This window comes from Rhopalosiphum padi, chromosome 2, assembly GCF_020882245.1.
Source record: "Rhopalosiphum padi isolate XX-2018 chromosome 2, ASM2088224v1, whole genome shotgun sequence".
Classification (NCBI taxonomy): domain Eukaryota; kingdom Metazoa; phylum Arthropoda; class Insecta; order Hemiptera; family Aphididae; genus Rhopalosiphum; species Rhopalosiphum padi.
In genome coordinates, this window is record NC_083598.1 from 19104387 (window position 1) to 19129935 (window position 25549).

The following is a 25549-nucleotide window of genomic DNA, read 5'->3' on the forward strand; positions in this document are numbered from 1 at the left end:
TTATTGCTATAGACTATAGTAAACATAGGTTATTATAATATAATATTATATTTAATCATTTTGTCGTGATTCATAAAATATATTATATCGTATTATACGTACTTAAGGAGACTGAAGTAACCGAAAGCAATCGGACCATAATATTCACCATAGCAAGATAGTATTAAATAATATAGAAACACCGTTCTTATTATGGGGTAACATACCTCAGTAGTCAGCACTCAGCATGTATCATTGATGGTCGTCTCGCTAGGGTAGTTTTCCTGTGTACAATACGGATTCGGCCGGTATATATAGTATTACATATTTGTTGTTCTCTTACGCATTTCTAACGTGTGCGTACCTCTATGGCTGTGTACGAATACACGTTATTTCATATAGCTTTTCTTATTCTCTTTCTCCATCCTCTCCCTCATACTCTCACACTCCCTCACACTCTCTCGCTCTCTTTCTATTTCTCTCTCTTTTTATTTCTGTCTTTCTCATTCTATCTCTCTCGGTAATCGAAACGGCGTGGAGCTGAGGAGCAAGGGCGAAGTATGTCAACACCGTGTAAACGGGGCGTGGGTCCTTGTCTTGTGTGTACGTGTATCGTGTATATTTGTGTGTGTGTGTGTCTGTGTACAGGTATAAATGTATAATACGCGTATAAAGTAGATATAGGTGGTATAATATATATATATATATATTGGACCGAGTAAATATACCTATACATAAAAATAATTTAATATTATACAACATCAGCTGTTTGGCTATCCTGGCCGGTACTACCGCTGCCGGCGGCGGCGTGGCGTCGGTAAACTGGTTTTCGATCCGTCTCTGTTTTTGTTTTCCCTTCGGCGCGCCAACGAGTACCGACTATTGAGAGTTTGAGCAAGTGAGCAGTGCTACGTCGAGTTTGGTGTTCGAAAGTTTGTCGTTGTCGCGTCGCACTGTGACGCGTGCCTGACGAATCGTTGTTTTTCATTTTTATTCTACTTTTCCGTTTTAATTAATATAAGACGTCGTTGTTCCGGATCAAACGAGCCTGTGACATAATGTGAACTCTGTGGATCTGCTCGGCGGCAAGCAGATCACGAGGATACTTTATCACCCGGGCCAACGCTATATTGCCGCCGAACCCGTTTGGACTTGAACGTCACAAGAAGTTAGTAGGTACATTATTAAAAGTTTAAATCATAGTATTTAAAAATTACTATCCGTTTAGTTCGTTATGGTTTTCACGTTTAAACCTATGTGTTATTTCAAAATTGTATCAGCATCCTAGTCCTCATTAGGTTTTTAATATAATATATTGAACACTGGAGAACTGAAAAGTTTTTTGGAATGCATAGGTACGTTACATTGCAAGAATATGAATGGAAAACAAATAGATTTTTGAATTTAGAAATAAAGAATATTAGTTATTTAATATTTTTAAATTGAAAAGGAATCTCAATTATTACAATCCAATAAACCCCCTAATTAGATTATAATATGTAAGTATATTGAATTAATTTTAATAATAAAATTTAAATATTCTTGAGATAATATAATGAATTAAATAATAAAAGCATAAGATAAGTGATACTGTAGAGTGAAGGGTAGGTATTGTGTCAATTTTAATACATAAATGTTGTAGTATAGATGCAAAAAAACATTTGCAATCATTTAAATTAAAATTGAGCTTGTAACGTTATTTTTAAAATATGAGATACGAATATGTTTGAAATATTTTACGTTTTTTAAAATGATCGTGAAACGTAAATCATTAAATGATGTGTATTTCTTTGGAATTATGGAAGTTTTTCTAAAAAATGTTTAAAAATATACTTCTTGTTAACTTTATACGTCTTTAGTCGTCCCTGACCATCATACACAACATACGTGATAGTCATAATACACACATAATAGTCGTACTGGTTATTACACATATTTTACACTTATTATAAATGCTTTTTATTGTCCTAGTATATATTATTATTTTATTAAACCGACCGGCTATCCATAAAAACGAAACCTTTCTGAAGAAAAAACAGTTCAGAGTATGTATTCATGTTCTAAATGTGTATTTACGTCTACAAAAGTAATAATTATGTAAAATGTAAAAAACTATATCAAAACATCACAAGTACGTTATTTTGGAATCGAAATATTTACATGTATTATATAATACCTACAGGTGCATCTATAATAGTAGACTATTATATTATTATATTATGTATCACGATATAATGCATTATTTTTGTTTGTTAATTTTAACTTGAAATTTACAAACGTTAGATTTAAAATATATCTATTATAATTATTACAACACCTATATTTCCATATTGTTATTTTAATTTGTAGTAAAAAAATAATTACTATCAGTTATCTGATTGATTTTAAGTTTTAAGTCAAACCGCAGGTGTCAAGGTCCGATGGGTATTGTTCGTATAACATATTATGTAAAATAACGGTCGTGACTAAATACATAATATATTCGCTGTGAATGTATTTTGACGGTTAAAAAACGGACAAACTAGACGGGACACGTGTTCAAATTAACTACTTGCACGGTAAATTGTTTCCTGCAATTATTTTATTGTTATTATTTTTTGGATTCTTGTCTTGTCTCTAAAGAACACAATTTGAGAAATTATACTCTGCTGCCGGTAATATTATAATGACATCATTGTTACCCGTACGCACACGAATACTACATAACATCGCCTATGTGTCTTATAGTTCCCGTATAAACCTATATTCTTTATATTCAATAGTATTATTAGTATTATTACTATTTTATTGAACTTTTTTTTTAGTGCAAAATTTTTATGCAAAAAATATTCAACCTATCTAGCTATAATAAGTTCTTACAATTTACAAACGTACAAAGGTAGAAATATACACTTTGAGTCTTATGGTTTAGAAAGAAAATGTAATAATATATTATAGGAACCGCAACTAAAAAGAAAAAACGACGGTTATTGGTTTTAAACTAAAAGCGAACACCACCGACCTGTGTCCGACAATAGTACGTGTTTAAAAAACGTTTTTTATTGACGGTTGTAAAAACTGATTACTTTGCTCTTTTATGGACTAAACACTGTTTTTTTCGAGTAAGTTTATCACAGCGCAGCAAATACTATGACTCGTATAGTACTGTAGTAGTATAATATTATAAAAATAGTCAACGTGAAATGCGACTTCGAGAGTAATTTGCTTGGTTTTCTCGAGAACGTTAATATATTATTAGTACCTATATACACGTGTGCTGTTGAGAGCAATTTCACTGAGTAATACGATATTATTTTAAATACGGTCTCTAAAATGTAAGCTAAATTTGACGTTATTTTAGTTTTTATCATGTTAAATATAGGTTAACGAGTTTTCTCCTATTTAATGGCTCGTGTATTAATCGTACTTTTGTAAAAAAAAACTATATGTAGCAAACATTGAAACATATTATATTAATATTATAATAACGCACGGCTCCTTGCTTTATTTTTTATACATAGATATTTTATATCAATAATATCATGTATTCGTAACGTAATATAATATATTTTACATTAGGTATAGATTGCTAACGATTTTTTAAATGTAATACATATTTCGATTAATAAATTCATTATGAATTATACCTATTGTATTTTAAAAGTTTAAATAAACTATAAAACTGACAAACTAATGTTACAATTTTTTTTTAATTTAAAATAAAAATATAATCTATAGCCAATACATTATTAAAGAACACATAATATATAAGTTATTTAATCTTAAAATATATTAATATTTTTTATTAATAATAAAAAATTAAAATTTGAAGTTACAATAGAAATTTTTGTTTATAATAAAATTTACTTATTTAATAAATAAAATTGGAAATGTTATCTATCTATTGTAATTATTGTAAATTTAATAATTGTTAGTAAGGTATATTATTTTTAAAATATTTTACAACTTAATGGAATTTTTTCTGATATTCTACAATTAGTTGTTATTTCCATTTAGAATTCTTAATAAGAATACGAACTTCTTGAAATTAATAAGAAACTAAAAATAGACAGTGTTCTTCATGTAGGTAATTATATTTTTTTTCTTTATTTTTAAATTGTATAAAAGTTATTTACTGTAATTTATAGTATAGCAATCTGTAACTCTTTTCTTAGAAGCTCATTTCTATGAGTAAAATTACTGTAGGTATTACCTTAATAAATGTTCTTTGTTAATTCTATTCTACACATTAAATTGCTTCAATGAAAAAATAATAAAAGCTTATTTAGTTTATTGTTTTTTTTGCACAATTCTTTAATAAATTTTTCATTGGTTTTTACAAAACAAAATATTTATATATATATATATATATGTATATATATGACACATAAATAATAAAAAAAATGATTCAATTTTAATAACATAAAAAATGTTATTTTAAATAAACTATTGTTATTTAATATTTTCTTTTTAGGCAGTACTGCTGAATGCCTACACCTAAATGGCTAAATGTCAATACTTTTTTGATAAGTAATAGTACTACATGTCATCAATCTTACTTATTATACACAGTAAAACTAATTGATTGTAAATACATTCTTTTTAAGTAGGTAATAAGAATAATAATAACAAAATAAAATGTTCTCAGTGTAATATAAAAGTATGTATATATTATATATTGTGTTAAATTAAGAGGTATACTTTACATGGAATACAATAATTTTAGGTTAGTTTCAAAAATAAATGAATAATGCCATGATTGAAGGAAGAGTTATAGATTCATAGGAGAAAATAGATAAATTAGGGAAAAAAGACTAAGCCACTCTTTATGCAACAAATTATGTCGGTAGTAGGAAAAGGCTTACATGGAATAAGATAAATCACTATGAACCGAGAAGAGTAGATGATGAATATTGCATAAGTTATAATTGGCCTCAATTAATCTAAAAAAAAAAAAGTATTTTATGTCTTTTAAAATTAAAGCAATATTCTATATATTTTTGTGAAGTTTATTTATAAGTAATAAGTATATTATTGTTACATATTTTGACTATACCTAATTAAAGATAAAAAAAATACATTAATTATTATTTATTACCAATCTTGAAAAAATAAAATGTTTTTAATATTATGAATTATGATATAATTGGTTGATGTCATTATTGTCTTTAATGTATTGACCTTTATCTCTATTATTTTGGGATGAACAATTTAATCATAACTCATAGTATTACTTTAAGTCTTTAACAATGGATTTCTAATTAAAAATTATACAAATGTTCACAGACGAATAAACACATAAATATAGGTAAGTATATTACAATAAAATAAAGGTTAGGTTAGATGTATGAAATAGGTAAATGTATTAACAATACTCCGTTTAATAATTATGTAATATTACCTTTAATGTTAAATTGAGTTGTTTTTTAAATAAACTAAAAAAATGAATACATTAGTATTAACTAAATTCAAAATTCTTAAGGAAATAAATACAAATTAATAGTTAAGCTGTTTATATAATTTGTCAATTTGTCAGTGCATTAATATTTAAAATATAATACGTTGTATAAATTATTTATGTAAAAACATAACTAAATAATAATTTAAATTAAAAGTATATACCATATGATAAGGCAAATGAAAAAATTCTTAAATAAAATTAAAATTATGTTTATTTCAAAAATATTGATTGACTTGATTAATTTATTCATTTTAACTGAACACGGTATAACCTAATTGTTTAGTATAATTTCATATTTTGTTTTAATAATTTAACATAATATTTTATTATAATAGTAATAGTTTACTTATTGATAATGTTTGAAATTGAAAGTAATTAATAGTGAGTATGAAATTTATGTCTTACTACTCTTACTAAAATATTGTAATAAATCACAATAAAAAATAATTTGTAATAATTAGATGTGTACCTTATAATATGAAACATATTATGAATATTTTGCTCAAAATAGAAAATTACACTATGAAGTATGAATAAAGCTAATAAATATAGGTTGGTTAATATTTACGTACCTAGGTAGATAGGTATTTAATTTTATTTTGAAACAACGAGAAGCTTGAGTTTACATTCCGCTAGATTTTATAGCTACAGAATATCGTATATTTTGTTCTCATTTGTTGACTTAAAACGATTGTTTCATGTACACAAAAAACGAAAAATAAAATTGTTTTAATATTTTTATTTGTCAACAACGTCAAGTATTGTGGGCGTGAGATTATCATGTATAATATACTTGACTGTCCTCACTATATTATTATAGATACTTCAGAAACTAAAGGAAACGATATACGTTGCAATATAATATATTACAGCGTAATAAAACTATAAAAGGATCAACGGTAATACGTGGTTAAAAAATGGTATAACATTTAATTACGTTAAATGGATCACCCCTTAAAACTTGTATTTAATAGCTTAATAATATGTATTTCGTATATGATATACTTAGATCATAATGAGAAGGGAATTATTTGAAATACGTTCTTGGTTCTCAAATTTAAAATCATATAAGGTCATATCATAAGTATTGAAATATTTTTCCATTTCACTAAAAATTGTATGAAGTTATATAATTGTATGTCATTATTTGTAAAATAAATTTATAACGTAACAGAATTATTTATAGCTGTATAGTTGAAATTGATTTTATAAAATAACTGTTTAAGCCTAAGATAATTATTAATTACCATGTTAACTTTAAAGTAAACATTTCAAGGACATATTTTTAAGGAAAGGGTAGTTATTTCTTGGCAAAGTGACTTGTGTCTTTCTGGACTAAATATCATTGAATGCATATCAAATTACACGTAGATATAAATTTATAAATAGTCCTTGAGAATAAAAAGTAAAAGAAAAAATAAACTAGTAAAACTTTAGGTACTTACAAAGGTAATGTTTTGTTAAATAAGAATATTTTTTTAGTTATATTACATACTAATTCAAATGCGAACGTATTTTGTTAGTTATTTAATAAAAACAATCAATAAAGTAAAATATGTATGATGTAATAATATAATATTACAATGAACACAGTCCCCATTAATAATTATAAACAATATTACTTATTTCATATTATATGTTATGTACCTATCTATATTTTATTTATGTATAATATGCAACTAATACGTTTATAAATGTATTAAATATTATTTTTCTAATCTATACATTTAAATTTTTTTCATTTTAATAAAATTATAATACAGAATAATTACGCACTAAAAAATTAACAACATTGATTAGAAATTGGTTTTAATTATAATTACATTTTTTAGATCTTAATGTTACATTCTTTTATAGGAATGAAAAAAAATAATTTATCTATACATACCATAGGCCTAATACTATACACCCAGTTGAACAATTACCCCGTAAAGCCGCAGGTCGCACACGCAATAATAATAATTATTATTGTCGTTCGTGTCCCTATGGAGTGTTGGCTAAATATATTTAATATATTATATTTTGCTTTAATCCTATTGCCGATGTAGACATGTAGGTGATGGTAGGTGGTATTGTATATGATGCACGTAAATATAGATTCAACAAACCAGTTTCCATCTCAGGATTCCCTAGGATCGCAAAATTATTTCTTTCTTATATATTGTATCGTTATAATTTGTTCTTTCCTTTTTTTATAGTCGTGTGTAGTATCGACGGCGGAGGTGACATGGAGGCAGCCGACATCATACCCGTTCTTCAAGAACGTGTCGCTACCATACCCGGAGGACGAGACTTGGACGGACGGCCGTTGGTCGTGGTCGTCGTTCAGCCGTGGATCAATAGCCATTTGGATACGGCTTTAAGATACTATTCGTCTCTATACAGGTACTTACTCAATATTGCTGCACATATGTAGACTATTTATACAGGGAAATTCACCTCCATTTTTCCTTTAATAACTAATTATTTCACATTCAAATTTTTAGAACTTTTAGATGTGTATATTGCTATTTCAAAAATATTCCGTGGTGATACAAACTTTTGTTTTTCGAATCAGAACTCCCCCTTTTTACTGTAAATGATCTAATGAATAATTTAAAAAAAAATATTTTATTTTTATTTATTTATTTATTTATCAAATAAATTTCTCTTAATACATAGAACATATTTTATAGAATATAATAGATTACAATGAATAAAATACTAAAAATAAATGATAATATGAGTTGGTAAATATTTGAAATGATTAATATATACCTATTTAATTCAAAATTTGGACGAGTGTTTCTGAGTTATAGAAATGTTTATAGGAAGGATAAATATTCTTAAAAACCCTTAAATGGTTTTACAAATGCCAATAAATTAATGTTATTTCCTAAAATTTTAAAATTACAATACTACACAAAGTTGAAGGACTCAAAAAAGTACTTTTTTAAATTTTGATTTTAATGTGTCAACGTTTTCAGAAAAAAAAAAACATCTGATAAATAATTTAAAAGTAGAAAAGAGAGGGTTCTTATTTGAAAGTCAGAAGTGTATATCTACAAAGTATACTTCTTAAGTAGCACAAAAAATCTTAAGAATTTTAAAATATGTTCTTGAAGCTTATTTGAAAAATTCAAAAACCAGATTTTGAATAACTGTATTATTGAAAAAGAAAGTGGGTGCCACTGACTATGCTTCGTAAATTATTCTGTGTATTAACGCATGCAATGTCATAGTTTAGGATTGACATAAGTACGTCATATTATATTATACAGAATTGAGGGTGACTATAATTCATCTTATTTTTATTTTTTCTCATTTTACTAATACGAAGGTACGGTGTTTCACCCTATATACAACAAATGTGTAATATACTAATATATCATGTATAAGTATATGCAATTGATTAAAAAATATCAGAGTGATAGGTATAGTAATTTTATTTACTTATTTTCTTTCAAATAAAACTGTTTTAAATGATAAATAAATATTTAGTTACTTTAAAATAATTTTTCTTTTCTTACATTGTATTATGTTCAGAAGTCATGCTATTTTAAGGTATACTCAGCAGAACCCATAAAAAAAGTAATCTGCTTCCCTCTTTATTGCCATAATATACCGTCGATAGACGTGGTATGAAATATAAAAAGGCCAGACGGGATGCACGAGGGCTCCAGAGAGCGGGAATTGACCACTCGTATTATCTTTTTCCTCCTAGGGAAAGACAGTGGCGAGGGTATTATTATTATAAATTTAAAATTCATGGTTAATCTTCTTATTCTAATAACGAATAACGAATAACGATTCATTTATTTCAGAAAAGTTCGGTTAATCACGAATTTCCCCTTGTCGTAAAATTGCTCATATAAGGCTTGAAGAAACCGGAAACTATATGATAAGTAATAAGTAATGCAACTTCTAAACAAATTTAAAAATTACATCATTAAACTATTGAAGTATCATATTACTAGTATATTACATAAATGAGTTTTACGATCAATATTTTATTACTTACTATATTAGTTTTTACTTGGTTGTATATAGACTATAGATTACAGCTGTATAAGTATACACAATACATGATAACTATCATATTTTTCTTTATTGTTAAACTATTTACTCAAAAGTTATTCAATCAGATTAATTTATATTACGGTGCTGCTTTTTGTCTTAAAAATATTTTAGTTATTTATTCATAATTATGTTAACGAATAACTAAAACTTAATGTTATAGTATTGATTATAGACAAAAGTATAAAATGGCTATTTTCTATTTGACAAAATTGTTAAATATTATATTTAAATATAATATTATAATTTATGCATATTTTATTTATTTTTTATAAACTAGGCTAAAAATAATAAACAAAATATATACCGAATGCGTATCTGTAATATTTGTACAATGCGAATGCTAATTTTTGAATAATATAATTTACTTACAAACGACAACCTCATTGTTGAGAGAAAGTTGCTCAGTTTTATGGCGACAGTTACACTTGAACAATATCTACCATGTTAGCTGCGGGTAAAGGTCACATACTTCCGTAGCGTATATAATATATTATTACCTATGCAATCTGCTTATTGTAATGATCACCGCCTGTATTACGATTTATCGTATAAACGCTAATGTTTCATGAATACATAAAATAATTTAAAGACTGATGAGAGGTACCTTCTAATCATAACTACTCAGGGTTTTTTGACATAATGTGCTATTGTGTTAAAACTTCTATTTTACACTGAATTAACATACGTATTATCATCTAGTATATATAAATATATTAATATACTTGATTATGTAGTCATTGTAAATTGTACCTTTACTAAAACATAAAATAGTCGTAAATAAAAATTATATTCAAGTTTATAAATTTCATTCGGACACTCCTTTAAAGCTTTGTTTAGTTTATAAAATCGAAATTATTTAAAAAGAAATTTATAAAATATAATAAACAGATAACATAACGTATAGTAGTATACAATTAAACTGATCTTTTTCATAAATAATAATAATTGATTAAATATTAAATGAGTTATCAAATGGTGCGTTTGTTACAGTACAATAAATTGTATTTTTATTATAATACTCGTAGATAGTTATTTAATAAAATAATTATAATGGTTTGACAGTAATTTAAATTGTTCAAACGTATTAGAACGTTTAACAATTCAATTAATTAATTTATAATGGATCCGAATTGCTTAATGATACACGTAAGAGTGTTGCAATTAATGCAGAATTAAATAAAAGTGTGCTAAAAATATTATATCATATAACAGTTATTTTTGAAAATAGTAATAGGGGAACAAATTTATTTATTTTATTTCAAGCTATAGACAAAAAAATAAGAAATAAAGTTAATTTTAAAAGTAAAAATATGTGTTCCATATAATTTACAACTATTAGAAATAATAATATAGGAGTGGGTACTGAAAAAAGCAGCTGATATAACAAAATATTTAAATAAAATAGATAGATACTCTATGTTTAAGGCATTTTTACGTTTTTTTAAATTTAATTTAAGTTTATCGTATACAATTATGGGTCATATATACTTATAAGTATTAAAGAACGAACTCAACTCTCTGTAGAATTAAAAATTTTAAATTGAGTTAAATCATTTTTTGTGTAGGTTGCTGAATCATTTTTTAAGCCTTGGAGAGAAAGCCGATTTTTTGTTACTGTTACTTATATGTTTCTTGAAAATTTATTATACTTTTCGCGTCAAAATAGCGGAAATTTAGATAACTATTTTTTTTTTATATTTAGTATGCGTAATACAATAACAAAGCATTTGGAATAAATATGATGTTGGTAGGTATGCATTTTGTATACAATTGTACCTATATGCAATATACATAATTTACACAAAACAATTATACCATCTTACATTTTAAATGCTAACAATTAACTTATAACACATATAATATATTATACATTTATACATAATATTATGAGCATTGCACGTGACATAATATCGATACGTGCATTTTGTTAATACTTCTCACCTTATATTCATGTTGTCAGAAAAGTCGATTGAAAAAAACAACGAATAACATAACACTATAACAGTATTAGGCACCTGCAGCATCATCAATATTTTCACTTGATATTCTAACATCAATCAGTATTCGATACTCTAGATCATTGAATGGTTAAAATATGCTCAGAACCGACAAAACCTGTCTTGCTAAATCGAAAAAAAAATCTATAGGTCATTTAAAGAGTCTGTTGACCTACAATAAAAATGACGGTAGCCCACCTGGCGAGAAAACAATAAACACTTCTTAGTTCTTATTGTGTTAAATTTTTACAATTTAAATGCATGGATATATAATAATTTTTTTATGTAGTTTTGATACTATTTAATTTTGATTTTTACGTATACAATAACCTATGCTATTATAATTCTCAAGTCATAAAACGATGCGCCATTATGAAAAAATGAATTTAATTTTATTATACTACCACTTTAGATTGTTTAATGGCTAGAATAATAATTAATTTTTCAAAAATGTGTTTTAATTTTAATTCTTTTAGAACGTGTTAAGTTTTAATCATAATATTGGATATAATTGTGGTTGTCTTTTTTCTTGTTATTTTGATGTACTTTAATTTAATTGTTTCAATACTAAATACTAAATAAAAAATATAAGGTTTAATAAGTTATAACGCATTAGGTTCGGTGGTGTATAATTATAAAATTTGCATCAAATTATAAACAACGCCAACATTTTAAAGTTTTAATTAAATATTTAAAAATAAATCAATATAGGCATTAAAATAAACTATTATATAGAAAATCAAATATAATAGTCAAATTCCTCCCTTTTCAAATATATACACTTTAAAATGGAAATTTTAACATATTATTATCTCCAGATTTATTTGTAAAAAGTTTGCTAGATTGATATTTGTAATTTCGTCAATATCGTTTTTATACATATACGTATAATATTATAATTTATAATTATAGTCCAGAAACGAGACAGACTGGGTTATGCGTTGTTCTCGATGCTCAACGAAGTACGTGGAAGACAACCAAGAGCGTCATGCACAAAGTGTTTGAAATATTGGACGTGAATATCGGAACGATGTTAATTGTGAGATTAGACGTGTTTTGGGATAAACAACGTGTAGACAATTGTACGAAGTCAAGGACTGAAGGAGAGGTATGTGTATAAAATAATTAATTTAAGGCTCTAAATAGGTTGTACCTATATATATATATAAATAACCTGCATTGTAGATTATTATTAATTACTAAATATATGACTTTTTCTCTAGCCAATTTTTGTGCCATTGTCGAGAATCCACAAGTATATATCGCAAGATCAATTACCCTCAGATTTAGGCGGATCTTGGACTTATAACCACGAGCAATGGATACACAATCGTGTAGTAAGTATCTTCTTAATAATATAGGAAATGCGATACGTCACTATTATAAATACGGGTCGGATGTATTTTTTAAAGTTCTATTTAAGAAAAATAAAATTTTGAAAAAGCGTATTTTGGAATACGAAAGTTTCAGAAAACATAATAATAGTTATAGATCTAACCATGTTTCAGTATTAAACTTAGTCAATTTTTACACAATTTTTAAAATAGTATTATTAAATCATTAATTTCCGCAATAAAGTATGAAATAATAAAAAAAATAACGTAAAACAAAATATATAGTTACTAACTATCCTCATTATGAATTTATTAATTGTAAAAATAAAACTATAAAAAGATAATATTACATAAATTGTAGAATTTAAAAAAAATTGATTATATTGTAATTAAAACTTAAAGAATTTTTAATTAATGTATCTATTTACTAGGAACCCGTTATCCATTATCCACGTAACATTACAAAGTTGTTTTCATATACAAGGTATTGATTATTTCAGTGAATATGTATTATCTCAAATAGTATCAACATTTTGAAACATTTCGTATAATTTGGAAATTACAAATCAAAATTGTTGAAAAAAAAAATGATTATTTTTAAAATTTTTATAACTTTTTAAGTTTTTTGTTTAAATTTATGTAAGAAAAATTTTAAGTTTCATATTCTAAAGAAGGATATTTTTTTGAGAATTTTGATAAATAAAAATAGGTATACATATTATAATTACTTCAGCAATAACTTAACTACTAAAATATTAGTTAATTACATTTTTAAAACTCGATGTTCAAAAATGTGGTTCATGAAAAACTCAATAGCGCTTACGCTATTAAGTGTATTTTATTCTTAATATTTTTTTTTTTTGTACATCCTTCAGTGTTTAACCACATTTAACAGCTTGTTGGTTTTTATAGAGAGTCGAAGAGTTCATAAAAAGCTCAGAGATCGCCGTGTCTGATATGGAGAAACTTAGACAGCACTTGACCAATAATCAGGATTTGCTTAAGCACAGCACTGCTGATATAGTGTTAACCGTGTCCGGGGAAAAGTATAACGTCGTCATCGATCACGTGAAAAAGGTATCTCAGTCCGGTCAGATGGTCTGCCAGCGGATCGACAAAATGTACGCGGATCAAGGACAACCGTTTCCTCAGGACGTTTTGGACACTAAAGAAGCACTCGACCGGTATATGAGGATCGTTCACGATAAAATGATGGTAGTCGTTGACTGTTGGAACGGCGTACAAAAAAAAGTCGACAGTATTAAGGTATTTGTTTAAATGTTTTTTTAAATCGTTATTTTTTTATCAGATGTGTGTGTGTGTGTGTGTGTGTGTGTGAATGTGTGAATTAATCAGACACGTCTCTTTGACTTGTACTTGATTATACCTTTGTTATAATATAGGAAATGCGATATTTGGAACAAGGCATAAAACACGTCGTCAATTGGATTCTCGGGCCGGGCGAAGAGATGTTGAACGGCAAACAACAAGTAGGCTATGATATTGTCTCGGCGGAAGAGTATAAAAGAAATCATGAAGCGTTCGAGCTCCAGTGTCGGGTAATATATTTTTTTCATTTGATATACGAAATTCTATGGCTAAATCAGCTCGAAAATTTCATTTAAAAAATAAAAACAAACGCTTCCATATAAATTGTAGATCACATGAATATTTTATTCATATATTTTTACGATTTGAAACGTTTCACTTTCACATATCATTAAATGTATTTATTTTTTATATACACATCTACATTTAATTTACATATTAACAATTTTAACTTTTATTTTATTAAAAAAAACCATAAATATAATATTAAACTATTGAATTCAATTAATAAAAGATTATTAAAAATTAACGAGTAAGAGTGTTAAGAGACAATGGTCTCCTCCCTTGGATTTCTATCTGACTTGAGTAGTATTTTTAGCGAGTAATGAACAATGAACATACAATATTATAATAATACGAATACATTTTAATGTTGGTTAACAGGATACCTATGGACATTATGCTGAACTACTGCACAAAATTAATAACCTCCCTAACTCAAACTCTCAATGCTATAAAGACCTATTAGCTCAACGGGATTTCATGGATTTTGTGTGCCGAAGTTTTGCTACACGGTTAGAAAGAAGGAGAAATTTGTTAATAACGTCCGCTCGATTTTTCCGATTGGTCGCAGAGGTATAATGACATATTGTGTATATTCTATAATATTATTATGTGTAATATGTTTATTTTAAAAATGTTATTTGTTATACTTTTATGCAAATTTGCTTAGTATTTTCAAACTACAAGTGACGTTTACGAAACTTTAGTGATGGGTACTGACATTGAAGCCTTAGATTCAGCCGACAATACTCTATTACAGTTGAAACAACAGCAAGAGAATATCGGTAAGTAAAATATATTTTAAAAATTGCCATGGAATTATTTAATTTATAATATGTATTATAATATAAACTGTTTAGAACAAATCGAAAGAGATTTAGTAAAAGAAGGCGAAAAGTTATCTGATATGCTGTCGATGCCAGTCAAAAACGCCATGGGTGTCGTGTTAAACGTCGATTACGAAGCGGACATCGTAAATGTATCTGAAATATTAGAAATGACTAAGGCCAGGTGTCAGTTGTTTTGTGATAGCGTGGAACTGCAACGATTGACATTGCAACAGGTTTCGTATGTACTTAACTACGAAACAGACGCTTCACAAGTAAGTTCTATATGTATAGCCTATATAACGAAAATGGTGTATTTAAATTATAGATTGAAACTTATAATAATTTATTTTAAATAAATTATTTTGGGAACTAATTAATGTGTAATATTATTGTTTTTAAGTATCAGAATTTCTTATACAAAACATTTAAGTATTAAACAAAAATTCCTATTTGAACATTTAATACGACTTGTAGTTTTTGTTTTTGTTTTTTTATTTTTAATCATTTTTAGTTAACACGTATAGTAATAATTTATATTTTATATTAATTATAATTATAAACATTAAACATAATATATATTACTACATTATTTAATTCAATAATTTGTAGGCAATCCAATGGTTAGATGACTTGTATCACGTTCTGCTCAAATCACACTATCACGTAGGATCCAACGCAGAAGAAATTCAAGCTCAAAAAGAAGAACACCAAGCGTTCCAAGAAACCGCAAAAGTAATGCATCATTCAAAAAAATCTACCGGCCGAGTCTCGCTTGGATGATATTACACTGGTTTTATTTGTTTAGGGAACGTATGATTACGGTTGTCAGTTGCTGAACGCTGCTCTAGCCCTACGACAATCTTGTAAATTGACCGAAACGAGAAATTCTACACTCGCTAATAGCCTATGGCAATCTTGGAAACAACTCGATGATATCAGCCAAGAGCAATTGACACGGTTACGGGTGTCTACTGTTTACCACAGAAACGTCGACAAGGTGAAAAAAAAAATTAAAAATCTATGGGGTTGAAATATGATATTAATATTAATATCGAAATAGACAAAATAATATCGTATCTATACAGTACGATTGGTGGCTATATACACAATACACATAATCGTATTGTCTCGTTACGGCGTTAATTGAATCGTTATTAATTATTGTCATTATTATAACTATATATATATATGTTTATTTAGTACTGCGGACAACTTAGAGAACTAATGGAAACCGTGCAAACAATTCAAGACGAAAACAATAACAACACCAGTAAACACAAAGGTCGATTGCGGAAATGTCTTGTATCACGAGAGAAAATCCTGTTGGAAGTCGGCAGGTCCGTTCGTCTCGGGCGTATGCTCAAAACCAGACTCCGCGAGCCTCTTTGCGTTCAACAAAAGTAATAAAAATAAAAATTATAAAAAGGAACATCGATGTATTTGCTTTTATTTGCCGTTGTTTATCTGATAAACTTTATCATACAATATCTGATGATTATGTACCATTTTTAGGAACGAAGACGTACGGTACCTCAACGAAAGCGCGGTGGATTCGGTTTGTCAGAAACTGTCCGTAGTCACCGAACTAGCCGAACAATTGGACTTCACCCTATCCGGGTTGGCACAGAGTACGGTTACGCACGTGTTAGACGATTCCAGCAGTAACGTCACACAGGCGAGTTTATAAACATTTATGAATATATTTTTAGTGCCTATTCTCGCCACTCGGCTATAAAGTATATTATATTCATGCATTGACGTGAATGAGTAGTAGATAACAACGAACCACCAATCACGTCAACGATTGATCACGAGGTGGTGAACCTGCAATTGCGTACAATCATAAATAGCTTATAATTATAACTACAATAGCTACATAGGCACATTATAATATTTCGAACAGAGCTCAGTTATTTTTTAGGACATTACAATGTTTAAGAGGACGTATATACGTCGTATACTATAGTACCCGCATGTGTTGTCTCCGTCTTACACACGTACGACATAGCAAATGTTCGTTATAGCGCATCCCAAACGGCTCTCATAGTCCCATCCATTGTTTGCTTATTCCAAAACGGCTCCTGCCGAAAAAGGTTTTATGAACAGGTAAATTCCTAAACGGCTCCCATCGAAAAAAAATTTACAAACAGGCAAATTTCCAAACTGCTAACGATAAACCGGTATACTAATTTGAGCTAATTTGAGTCTTTGGTATAAGTAAACGAATTTTATGGAAAAAAAAAACAGGAGCTCATTGCGCAAATAATCGACGAGTTTTCATTAAACAAAATAACACGCATTGAGTTTATAAAAGAATTGTAACAAAAAAATTTACCAATAGTTTAAATTTTTGATTTTTTTTAGTATTTTTATATATACACACGTTTTATATTTTTTTAACTTATTCTTAATTTAATTCACAATAACGCAATAATATTAATATGTTTTTTTTATATAATTTTTATACATTTTTTTTATAATTTACTTAGTGTTCACCAATACATTTTTAACTTTCCTAAGTCTGTATGAAGTGGGAAAGAATTTGTTTTGTAAAAAACCGTAGCCGTTTAGGAATTCATCTTTTTTTAAAACGGGAGCCGAATGGGCTACGTCCGTTCGTTCATCAGTTTCAATATTGTGTTGTTAGTTTTGATATTAGAGTGAACTGACCTATTATAAAATTCAAAGGTAAGATTATTATCCAGGGCCCCACGTAACCTTTTATTGATATATATTATTATTTACTAAAGAATTGTTAAAATATGGATTAATTCTCCGTTGATTAATTTATGAACGATTATAAAAATATACGATGTCATGCGAATCTATTGGTTCTGCAGGAGTGGTACGTGAATTTGAACAAATTACCTGACAAAAATAATAAGGATTGCTCGACGGAGACGAAAATGGAAGAGAACATCCAATGCGGTAGTAGCCGTTCGGACGCCGAGGACTTTGTGACGGCTTCTGACTGTACCGGTACACCACCTTCTAGGTCATCTTCGTCATACCACACACCATCCGAAGGAGAAGCAACTTCTAATTCGCCGTGGTGGGAACTCGACACCATAATCGATGCTGAAACGACAATGGACAGTTCCAAGTGTCTGCAATTAACAGATGAATCTCAACAGGTAAACAATAGACTTCTTAAAAACGTTTATTCAATTATCCATACCTAGTTTAGCCTAAACTAAATATACTATTTTAAACAACCGTTTAACCCACAATATATGTTTTTAATTACATAATCAATAACGGAATAGGTAGTATTCTAAAAATGTAATGAGTAGCTTAGTATCAAATTATTATCTAAATTTTAAATTCTCAATCACCAGATCATTTACTTAAAAATAGACAACTACATTAAAATAAAATGTTTGACTACAAATAGTTAACAAATATTAGTATATAATTTAACGTTATAGAAAATTATTGGCATGAAGCTCATATTTTTACCGCTGTTTTATTTTTAAAAAAATATATAAAATAATAAAACTGCATGTGTTTTGGTTTGTGGTTGTAAAATATCAAAATTCTATTTGAATTTTTTTTTACTTTTATTTAACGTTTCAAGAACTTCTTTCATGTCCTGGTCGAACATTAATAATAAAAATGCCGAATGTATTCTAATTCACAGGATATCGATGTGAAAATCGAATTAGAAGAAAATGAGTCAGAATCAGCGAATTCAAGTGACCTGCAGCTGCAGAATACTGACGACGTTGTAGCCACAGAGAAGAATCCACCAATTTTGAACGAACAAATCAGCAGCGACGCGATAGACGAAGGAATTATTATTTTACAAAGCCCTGAATATGAACAGGAAACCAATAACAACGATTGTACGTTTTACAAGCAGAATTTAGCCAAACAAGCATTAGCTGGAGTGTTTTAGGTATACCTATTTAACAACTGTATATTGATTTGTTTTATTAATTTATTTATACAACGCACTTACGCACCAACAAGACTGGTTCACGAGACAAGCGTCTTATTTTTAATTATGTTTAAGATACAATATTATTACTATTTTATATATTTTTCTCTGTTATTAGTTAATTATATTAATTTTAAAGTATTAAATTATATATCACCAAAATGTGTCAATTGTCAAAACCTAGGTATGTACTGTCGTTTATTTTAATTTTAGTATATTCATTTTTATTTCTTGTAACCATTTGTATTTATTATTATTATCATTATTATTTCAATAAATCAAATTTGTGTTAAACTAATAAACTATTATATTTTATTACTACCAAACAGATAATGGATAACTAGAAGTACGTTCAAATACTCTTTCGTCGATGTACTTATAAATACGACTACCTATATACTTCTTGTCTTTTGAAGGATTGAAAATCCTAATTAGTTTTATTGTTTTCATAACATATTATTTTATTGTGTATAACTTAAAATTAAAACTAAGGCTCCCCCCCTAACCAAATCTCTGGAGCCGCCACTGGTAAGAGCTAAAATAAATCCAGGTAATATTATACAAGTTTATTGATAATGAAAATAATCGGCAAAATATTGAAATTACGTCTTTAAAAATATCGATAAGTGCAGTATGTTATTTTTTATAATTTAGGAGATAATTTAAAATATCAAACACCGGAGACAATTAAAATGCCAGCGGTTCGACCGATTACGACGGTTGCTCTGGAGTAATGTGCAAGGCTGTTTACATTTATATGAGATAGATTGACACACGGCGGCTCACTCGGACGGTTCCATACGCAACGGATACTGACGGAATTGAAATTTTCGATTAATTTATAATTATTCGATAAAAAAGATATCAATAGAAACTTTGGAGAATAATTTAAAAAAAAAAATTTAGTCCAACACTAGTCAACAGAGCGAAAAATATTTATTTTTTTAATGCTGCTTTTAAATAGTTAAAATTTGCACGCGCAACTCTGGTCGTCTATATTACGTCGATATATCGAAAATATCACGTATACACCAAATCATAAAATCAAAAAATGTAATTTATCCACACTTGTTACGTGAATTTTAGCATTAGACAACCAAATTTAACACTAATCCTTTTTGTACGGACAACGAAGTGCTCGGGGACAGCTATTTAACGATATCAATAATTAGATTTATTGAAATAAAAATAAGAAATCTTCAATATAATTAATTATAATTTTTAAAATTCTTTTTATTTTAACCTCGCTACAAAATTGCGTAACTAAGAAACGATAAAGAACGTTTATCAAATCAATAATATTATAAACAAACTACAATACATTTTGATGTTTAGTTCATTTTATTGTTGACGGTCAATCAGAAACGTTCATATTTTCACTTTTTATTAAAATTTTTAATTTTTAACATTTAGTAATATGTTCCCTAATTATTACTAATCATCTTGCACACATCATTATCAAGTTCAATTCTACGGATCACCAAGTCAACTCACTGTTGGTCAGGTCGTATAAAATGTTGTTTATAGTAATCGAACGGTGCGCGGCGCTAACGTGATTTGGCCAGGACTCCTACTAATATGTAAATATGTACAGGACGCCCAATAAAGAGATAGCTAAACGTTAAACAAATATAATTGTTATGATAGTTTAATAATAACGAGTTAGAACCAGATTGACACGGGGGGAGCGGGATTACCGACTGAAACTCAGTGGATCACAACAATTTCGGACCGTTGGATTCATGAGAAGCTGCCGACTTAGAAATGTGAAGAGCTTAAAGTCTAAGATATTATGAAGACTAGATTTTAGACCTGCACAGACCATAGTACATAGTTTGCAAATTGTTGATGGTATATATAATATATCTATAGAAATAAGGAAAACCGAGTTTGTCAAATCCGATCCTAAAAAGTTTTTTCAATTTCAAATATTTGGTTAATGTTTGCTCTTTATTGGATGCCCTGTACATATTTTTTGCAGGTTTAAATACTGAGTTCGTAGTTTTACATGTAACTGCACTTCTACAAATTTGATATGAAAATAATGGAAGCCCAAATTACTTCCGGTATAGAAAGTGTAAAACACGATTTGTGACACACTATTGTAATGATATCTACATCATTGCGCCACACAATTTGATGTAGATATCATTACACTATATTTAATAGTTAATACTTATATATGCACAGGTTTTTTTATAATTGTATGAATTTTTCAGTAACAGCTGGTGTTTCGTGATAGTAAATAGGTACGAAGCTCACCTAAGAAACAGACAGATAGATGCCGAATTCACGGAGTAGATGGAAGTCCTATGGGCTTCCGGTAAATGATTTAATCACACCGATGTTTTAATTTACATACGAGTAAATGTTTTTGTTTTGCTTTCTTTTGTTTTATGGTTCTATGATCGAACTTCGTGAAATGTGACCCACTCATTGCATTGAACGAAATAGACAGATAGCTGAAGTAGAGAAAAATGTATAAAGATTTAAGATAATAATAATAATATATAATAGATTACAAATGTATTATATTTATGAAAATAAATAAATTATAATTGAATAAGTGATTATTTAGTGTTTTCATATATTATGTGAAAAGCGATTCAATTATATGACTATATAAAAGGCATAAGTAATACCCATGTATAGTATCCCGATGTGACAATGTATCATTATATGTATTCATTACCAACCGCAAAATGTAAACTTTTATGGAAATTATTTTTTTGTATAGGTACAATGAATTTATAACCTACAGACATTTTTGAAAAACACAATATTGCTTGTGGTTAACTTTTTTAGTTTCTACCGTTTCGGTTAACATAGAGTTTTAATTTTATACCCTGTGGTAAAATACTCTTCTTGGAATTGTACTCGTATTTTAATAAAAACATATATTGCAACTTTTTTTAATGAGTAATAAATTATAATTATTTATAATTTTATAAGTATCAAAAGTTTTGATGAGCGCAGTGGAGTGCCCACAGTGCCACAGTGGTATAACTAGTTAAAACTTAAAATATATTACAATAATATTATTTGATAATTATCGATAATAATAATTACACATCACTCTTAATAATAAAATGCTTGATTATGTAATTACGTATCCGTATGTTACAATGTATCACGTTTCTAAATTTAGTATAAGTACCTACCCATTTATATGTTTTTCATAATATTTAAATAATTTAAAAGATTCGTACTATAAAATATAAATGTTATCTAATTTTTGTATATAAAAAATGGAAATAAAAATTGATCAATTAGTTAAAAATTATACAATGTATATGTATCTAGAATACCGTCATCATTTTAATTATTATATATTTTAATATACACGATAAGCGACAAAATGTATTATTTTGTAATAAACTTAAATACCACATGTATAATATAATATAGCAATGAAATATCAAAAACGCAGCATTAATATTTTAAATTTTAAGAAATTCATTAAAGGGAATTTTTCTTAATTATGATTTAATGATACAAGATCGCATAATCTTATTTTTTCGAATCCAAAAGATTTATCAGTATTAGAAGAACTTTAGATATATATAATTTAAGAATAATAAATAATATTATTGCCGGTACTCGGTAGTATTCTTATTAGTTATTTCATCGTTCGTCTTTGTAGATTTAAACGTGTTAATGTATTTATGTATCCTTTGTAATAGAATAATTATTCTAAAATTCTAAATTCGTATTTTTACATTATGATTGTAATGTATATACAACCGCTGTCTCCTGTGGTCTTTTATAGACACTCGCAGTTACTAGTGTAGCCGATAGATGGAGTAAGTACCATGGCATTATCAATCGACGAAACCGTAGCTCGTCGATAAGACGATAACACGTCCTCAATTTGATGGTTATGTTTTTATCGTTTTACACTGCTTATTAACTGATTATTATTATTATTTTTTGAAAGTCCGAAGACACGTCGTCCGCTTGTCGTTGTCTCTGTGCAGCTCGTGTTACAATAGCGTGAAAAAATGGTGCTCGACCTGGACTTGTTTCGGACAGAAAAGGGTGGCAACCCAGACCGGATTCGCGAAAACCAAAAGAAACGTTTCAAAGACCCGAACTTGGTGGACCAAGTCGTCGACGCTGACGGCAAGTGGCGACAGCTGCGTTTCAAGGCGGACAATCTAAACAAGTTGAAAAATCTCTGCAGCAAGACCATTGGTGAGAAGATCAAATCCAAGGAACCGCAACCGGCCGATGGTGGTGATGTGGCGTCCGATTTCAATTTGGACACGATCACAGTCGACGTTTTGAAACCGTTATCGGTAGAACAAATCAAAAAAGTGCGCGTACTCATCGACAATGCGTTGATCCAAAACGATAAGGACCTGCTTGACGTAGAGAAAACAAGGAACGATTCGTTCAAAGAAATCAGTAATTTTTTGCATGAATCGGTCCCGATAAGCAATGATGAAGAAGAAAACGCTGTTGTTGCCACTGTCGGAGATTGTACGGTAAAGAAGAAGTATTCTCACATAGATCTAATTCACATGATTGACGGTGTGGATGCTGAGGCAGGAACCACCGTATCAGGCACCCGAGGATATTATCTCAAAGGTCCAGCTGTGTTTTTACAAACTGCACTTGTCCAAGAAGCCTTACGCCGATGGGATGACAAGGGATACAAACCGTTGTATACACCATTTTTCATGCGAAAAGAAATTATGCAAGAAGTTGCTCAACTAGCGCAGTTTGATGAAGAATTATACAAGGTAATTGGTAAAGGTAGTGAAAAAGTTGGTGACCATAATTTAGATGAAAAATATTTGATAGCAACTTCTGAACAACCCATAGCAGCACTTCATCGTGACCAATGGATACCTGAAGCTAGTTTTCCTATTCGCTATCTTGGTGTATCAACATGTTTCCGACAAGAAGTCGGATCTCATGGAAGGGACACAAGGGGAATATTCAGAGTACATCAATTTGAAAAAGTTGAACAATTTGTTTTAACATCTCCTTTTGATAATCAATCTTGGATTTTATTTGATGAAATGATTAATAATTCAAGACAGTTTTATGATGATCTAGGTATTGCTTACAGAGTTGTTAACATTGTGTCAGGTGCATTGAACCATGCTGCAGCCAAGAAACTCGACTTGGAAGCATGGTTCCCTGGGTCTGGAGCATACAGAGAATTGGTATCTTGCAGTAACTGTTTAGACTATCAATCAAGAAGATTACTTGTGCGATATGGTCAAACAAAAAAAATGAATGAAAAAGTCGATTATGTGCATATGTTAAATGCTACTGCATGTGCTACAACCAGAGTGATTTGTGCTATTTTGGAAACTTATCAGACCGAAACAGGAATCAAAGTGCCAGAAATATTGAAAAAATACTTGCCAACCCGATATCAAGATGAAATACCATTTGTGAAGTCTGCCCCCATCGACGAAGAAGATACTAAGAAACAAAAAAAGCAGAAAGAAGGAATGAAAAATAAAAAATAATACATTTTAATATTTATAGAATTTTTTTTTTATTGTTCAATTTTCCATTAAAAAAAATGTTTAATTTTACTTAAATGAGTAAATAAATAAACATGTTATGAACAACATTATCTTATTTAATGGATATTTCTGATACTAAGCAAAAATGTTGATGTAGGTAATGCTTAAATGTGTTTAATTCAATTTTATACTTTTTACATTTTATTTGAGCTTTGTATTCGGTATAAGAATTAGATAAGAGTGGAATTTTATTAAAAGATCTTAAATTAATAAAGTAATTTATTAACAATTTCATTACTTTATCTCAGTATGTGATTGTTAAGATATTATTGCTTGTAATACACAATGATATTTTAATTAAAAATAATTTTGTATACCTACATTAATTATGATTCTGTTTTATTTATTAATCGTGAGTTATTATGTTGATAGATTGTAGATGTTGTTTAACATCAATATTATTCATAGGTTTCTCTTACAGTTTATTTAATGCATAATATGTATTACGTACTATGGGAAAATACTGGCACACTATAGTTCTTATTGAAAATAGTATAATATTTTTAATATTAAACCTAAATAATATGCTTTATAGTTTATAGGATATATTTTAAGCTGACTTGAATACTAGATACATTGTAAGATTCAAAAACAACAATTTAAACTTCCATGTAACTTGTAAAAATGTAAATTAAATTCAAGTAAGTATTTCCATATGTCCTCATTTAAGTCTCACTTTTAACAGTATGTTTAATAGATATTATCAGAGCCCAACATAGAAATTTTGGTGCCCGGGTCTAATTTTTTGATGGAGCTCCAAAATTAATTATTATCTAAATTCTAATTTCTAAATTATCAACTTAAATTATTATA

At 28.2% G+C, this 25549-nt stretch overlaps 2 protein-coding genes across 4 annotated transcripts; both read left to right on the forward strand.

Annotated features, from left to right (window-relative positions):
• The first annotated feature begins 839 nt into the window (after positions 1–839).
• Positions 840–19492, forward strand: LOC132921877 (SEC14 domain and spectrin repeat-containing protein 1-B). Of its 3 annotated transcripts, none has more exons than XM_060985117.1 (15): positions 840–1155; positions 7618–7804; positions 12388–12583; positions 12699–12812; positions 13722–14075; positions 14213–14368; positions 14802–14993; positions 15091–15205; positions 15281–15522; positions 15860–15982; positions 16056–16247; positions 16451–16650; positions 16763–16925; positions 18091–18384; positions 18891–19492. In XM_060985117.1, the coding sequence occupies exons 2-15, from the start codon at positions 7647–7649 to the stop codon at positions 19146–19148; spliced, it is 2757 nt and encodes a 918-aa protein (XP_060841100.1). In that variant the 5' UTR covers positions 840–1155; positions 7618–7646; the 3' UTR covers positions 19149–19492. The 3 variants fall into 3 exon arrangements, with proteins under 3 accessions (XP_060841100.1, XP_060841101.1, XP_060841103.1); XM_060985118.1 differs by having other exon boundaries at positions 840–1151; XM_060985120.1 differs by having other exon boundaries at positions 840–1147.
• Positions 19493–23094: 3602 nt separating this feature from the next.
• Positions 23095–25062, forward strand: LOC132921878 (serine--tRNA ligase, cytoplasmic). Its single transcript, XM_060985121.1, has one exon. The coding sequence runs from the start codon at positions 23192–23194 to the stop codon at positions 24674–24676; it is 1485 nt and encodes a 494-aa protein (XP_060841104.1). The 5' UTR covers positions 23095–23191; the 3' UTR covers positions 24677–25062.
• Positions 25063–25549: the final 487 nt, after the last annotated feature.

Bases quoted from the DNA above. Each gene is read 5' to 3' on its own strand.
- LOC132921878 (XM_060985121.1), top strand. From the start codon at position 23,192: ATGGTGCTCGACCTGGACTTGTTTCGGACAGAAAAGGGTGGCAACCCA.
- LOC132921877 (XM_060985117.1), top strand. From the start codon at position 7,647: ATGGAGGCAGCCGACATCATACCCGTTCTTCAAGAACGTGTCGCTACC. The intron at 12,813-13,721 runs GTAAGTATCTTC...TGGTTTTTATAG, and splicing joins AATGGATACACAATCGTGTA to AGAGTCGAAGAGTTCATAAA. The intron at 15,983-16,055 runs GTAATGCATCAT...TTATTTGTTTAG, and splicing joins CGTTCCAAGAAACCGCAAAA to GGAACGTATGATTACGGTTG.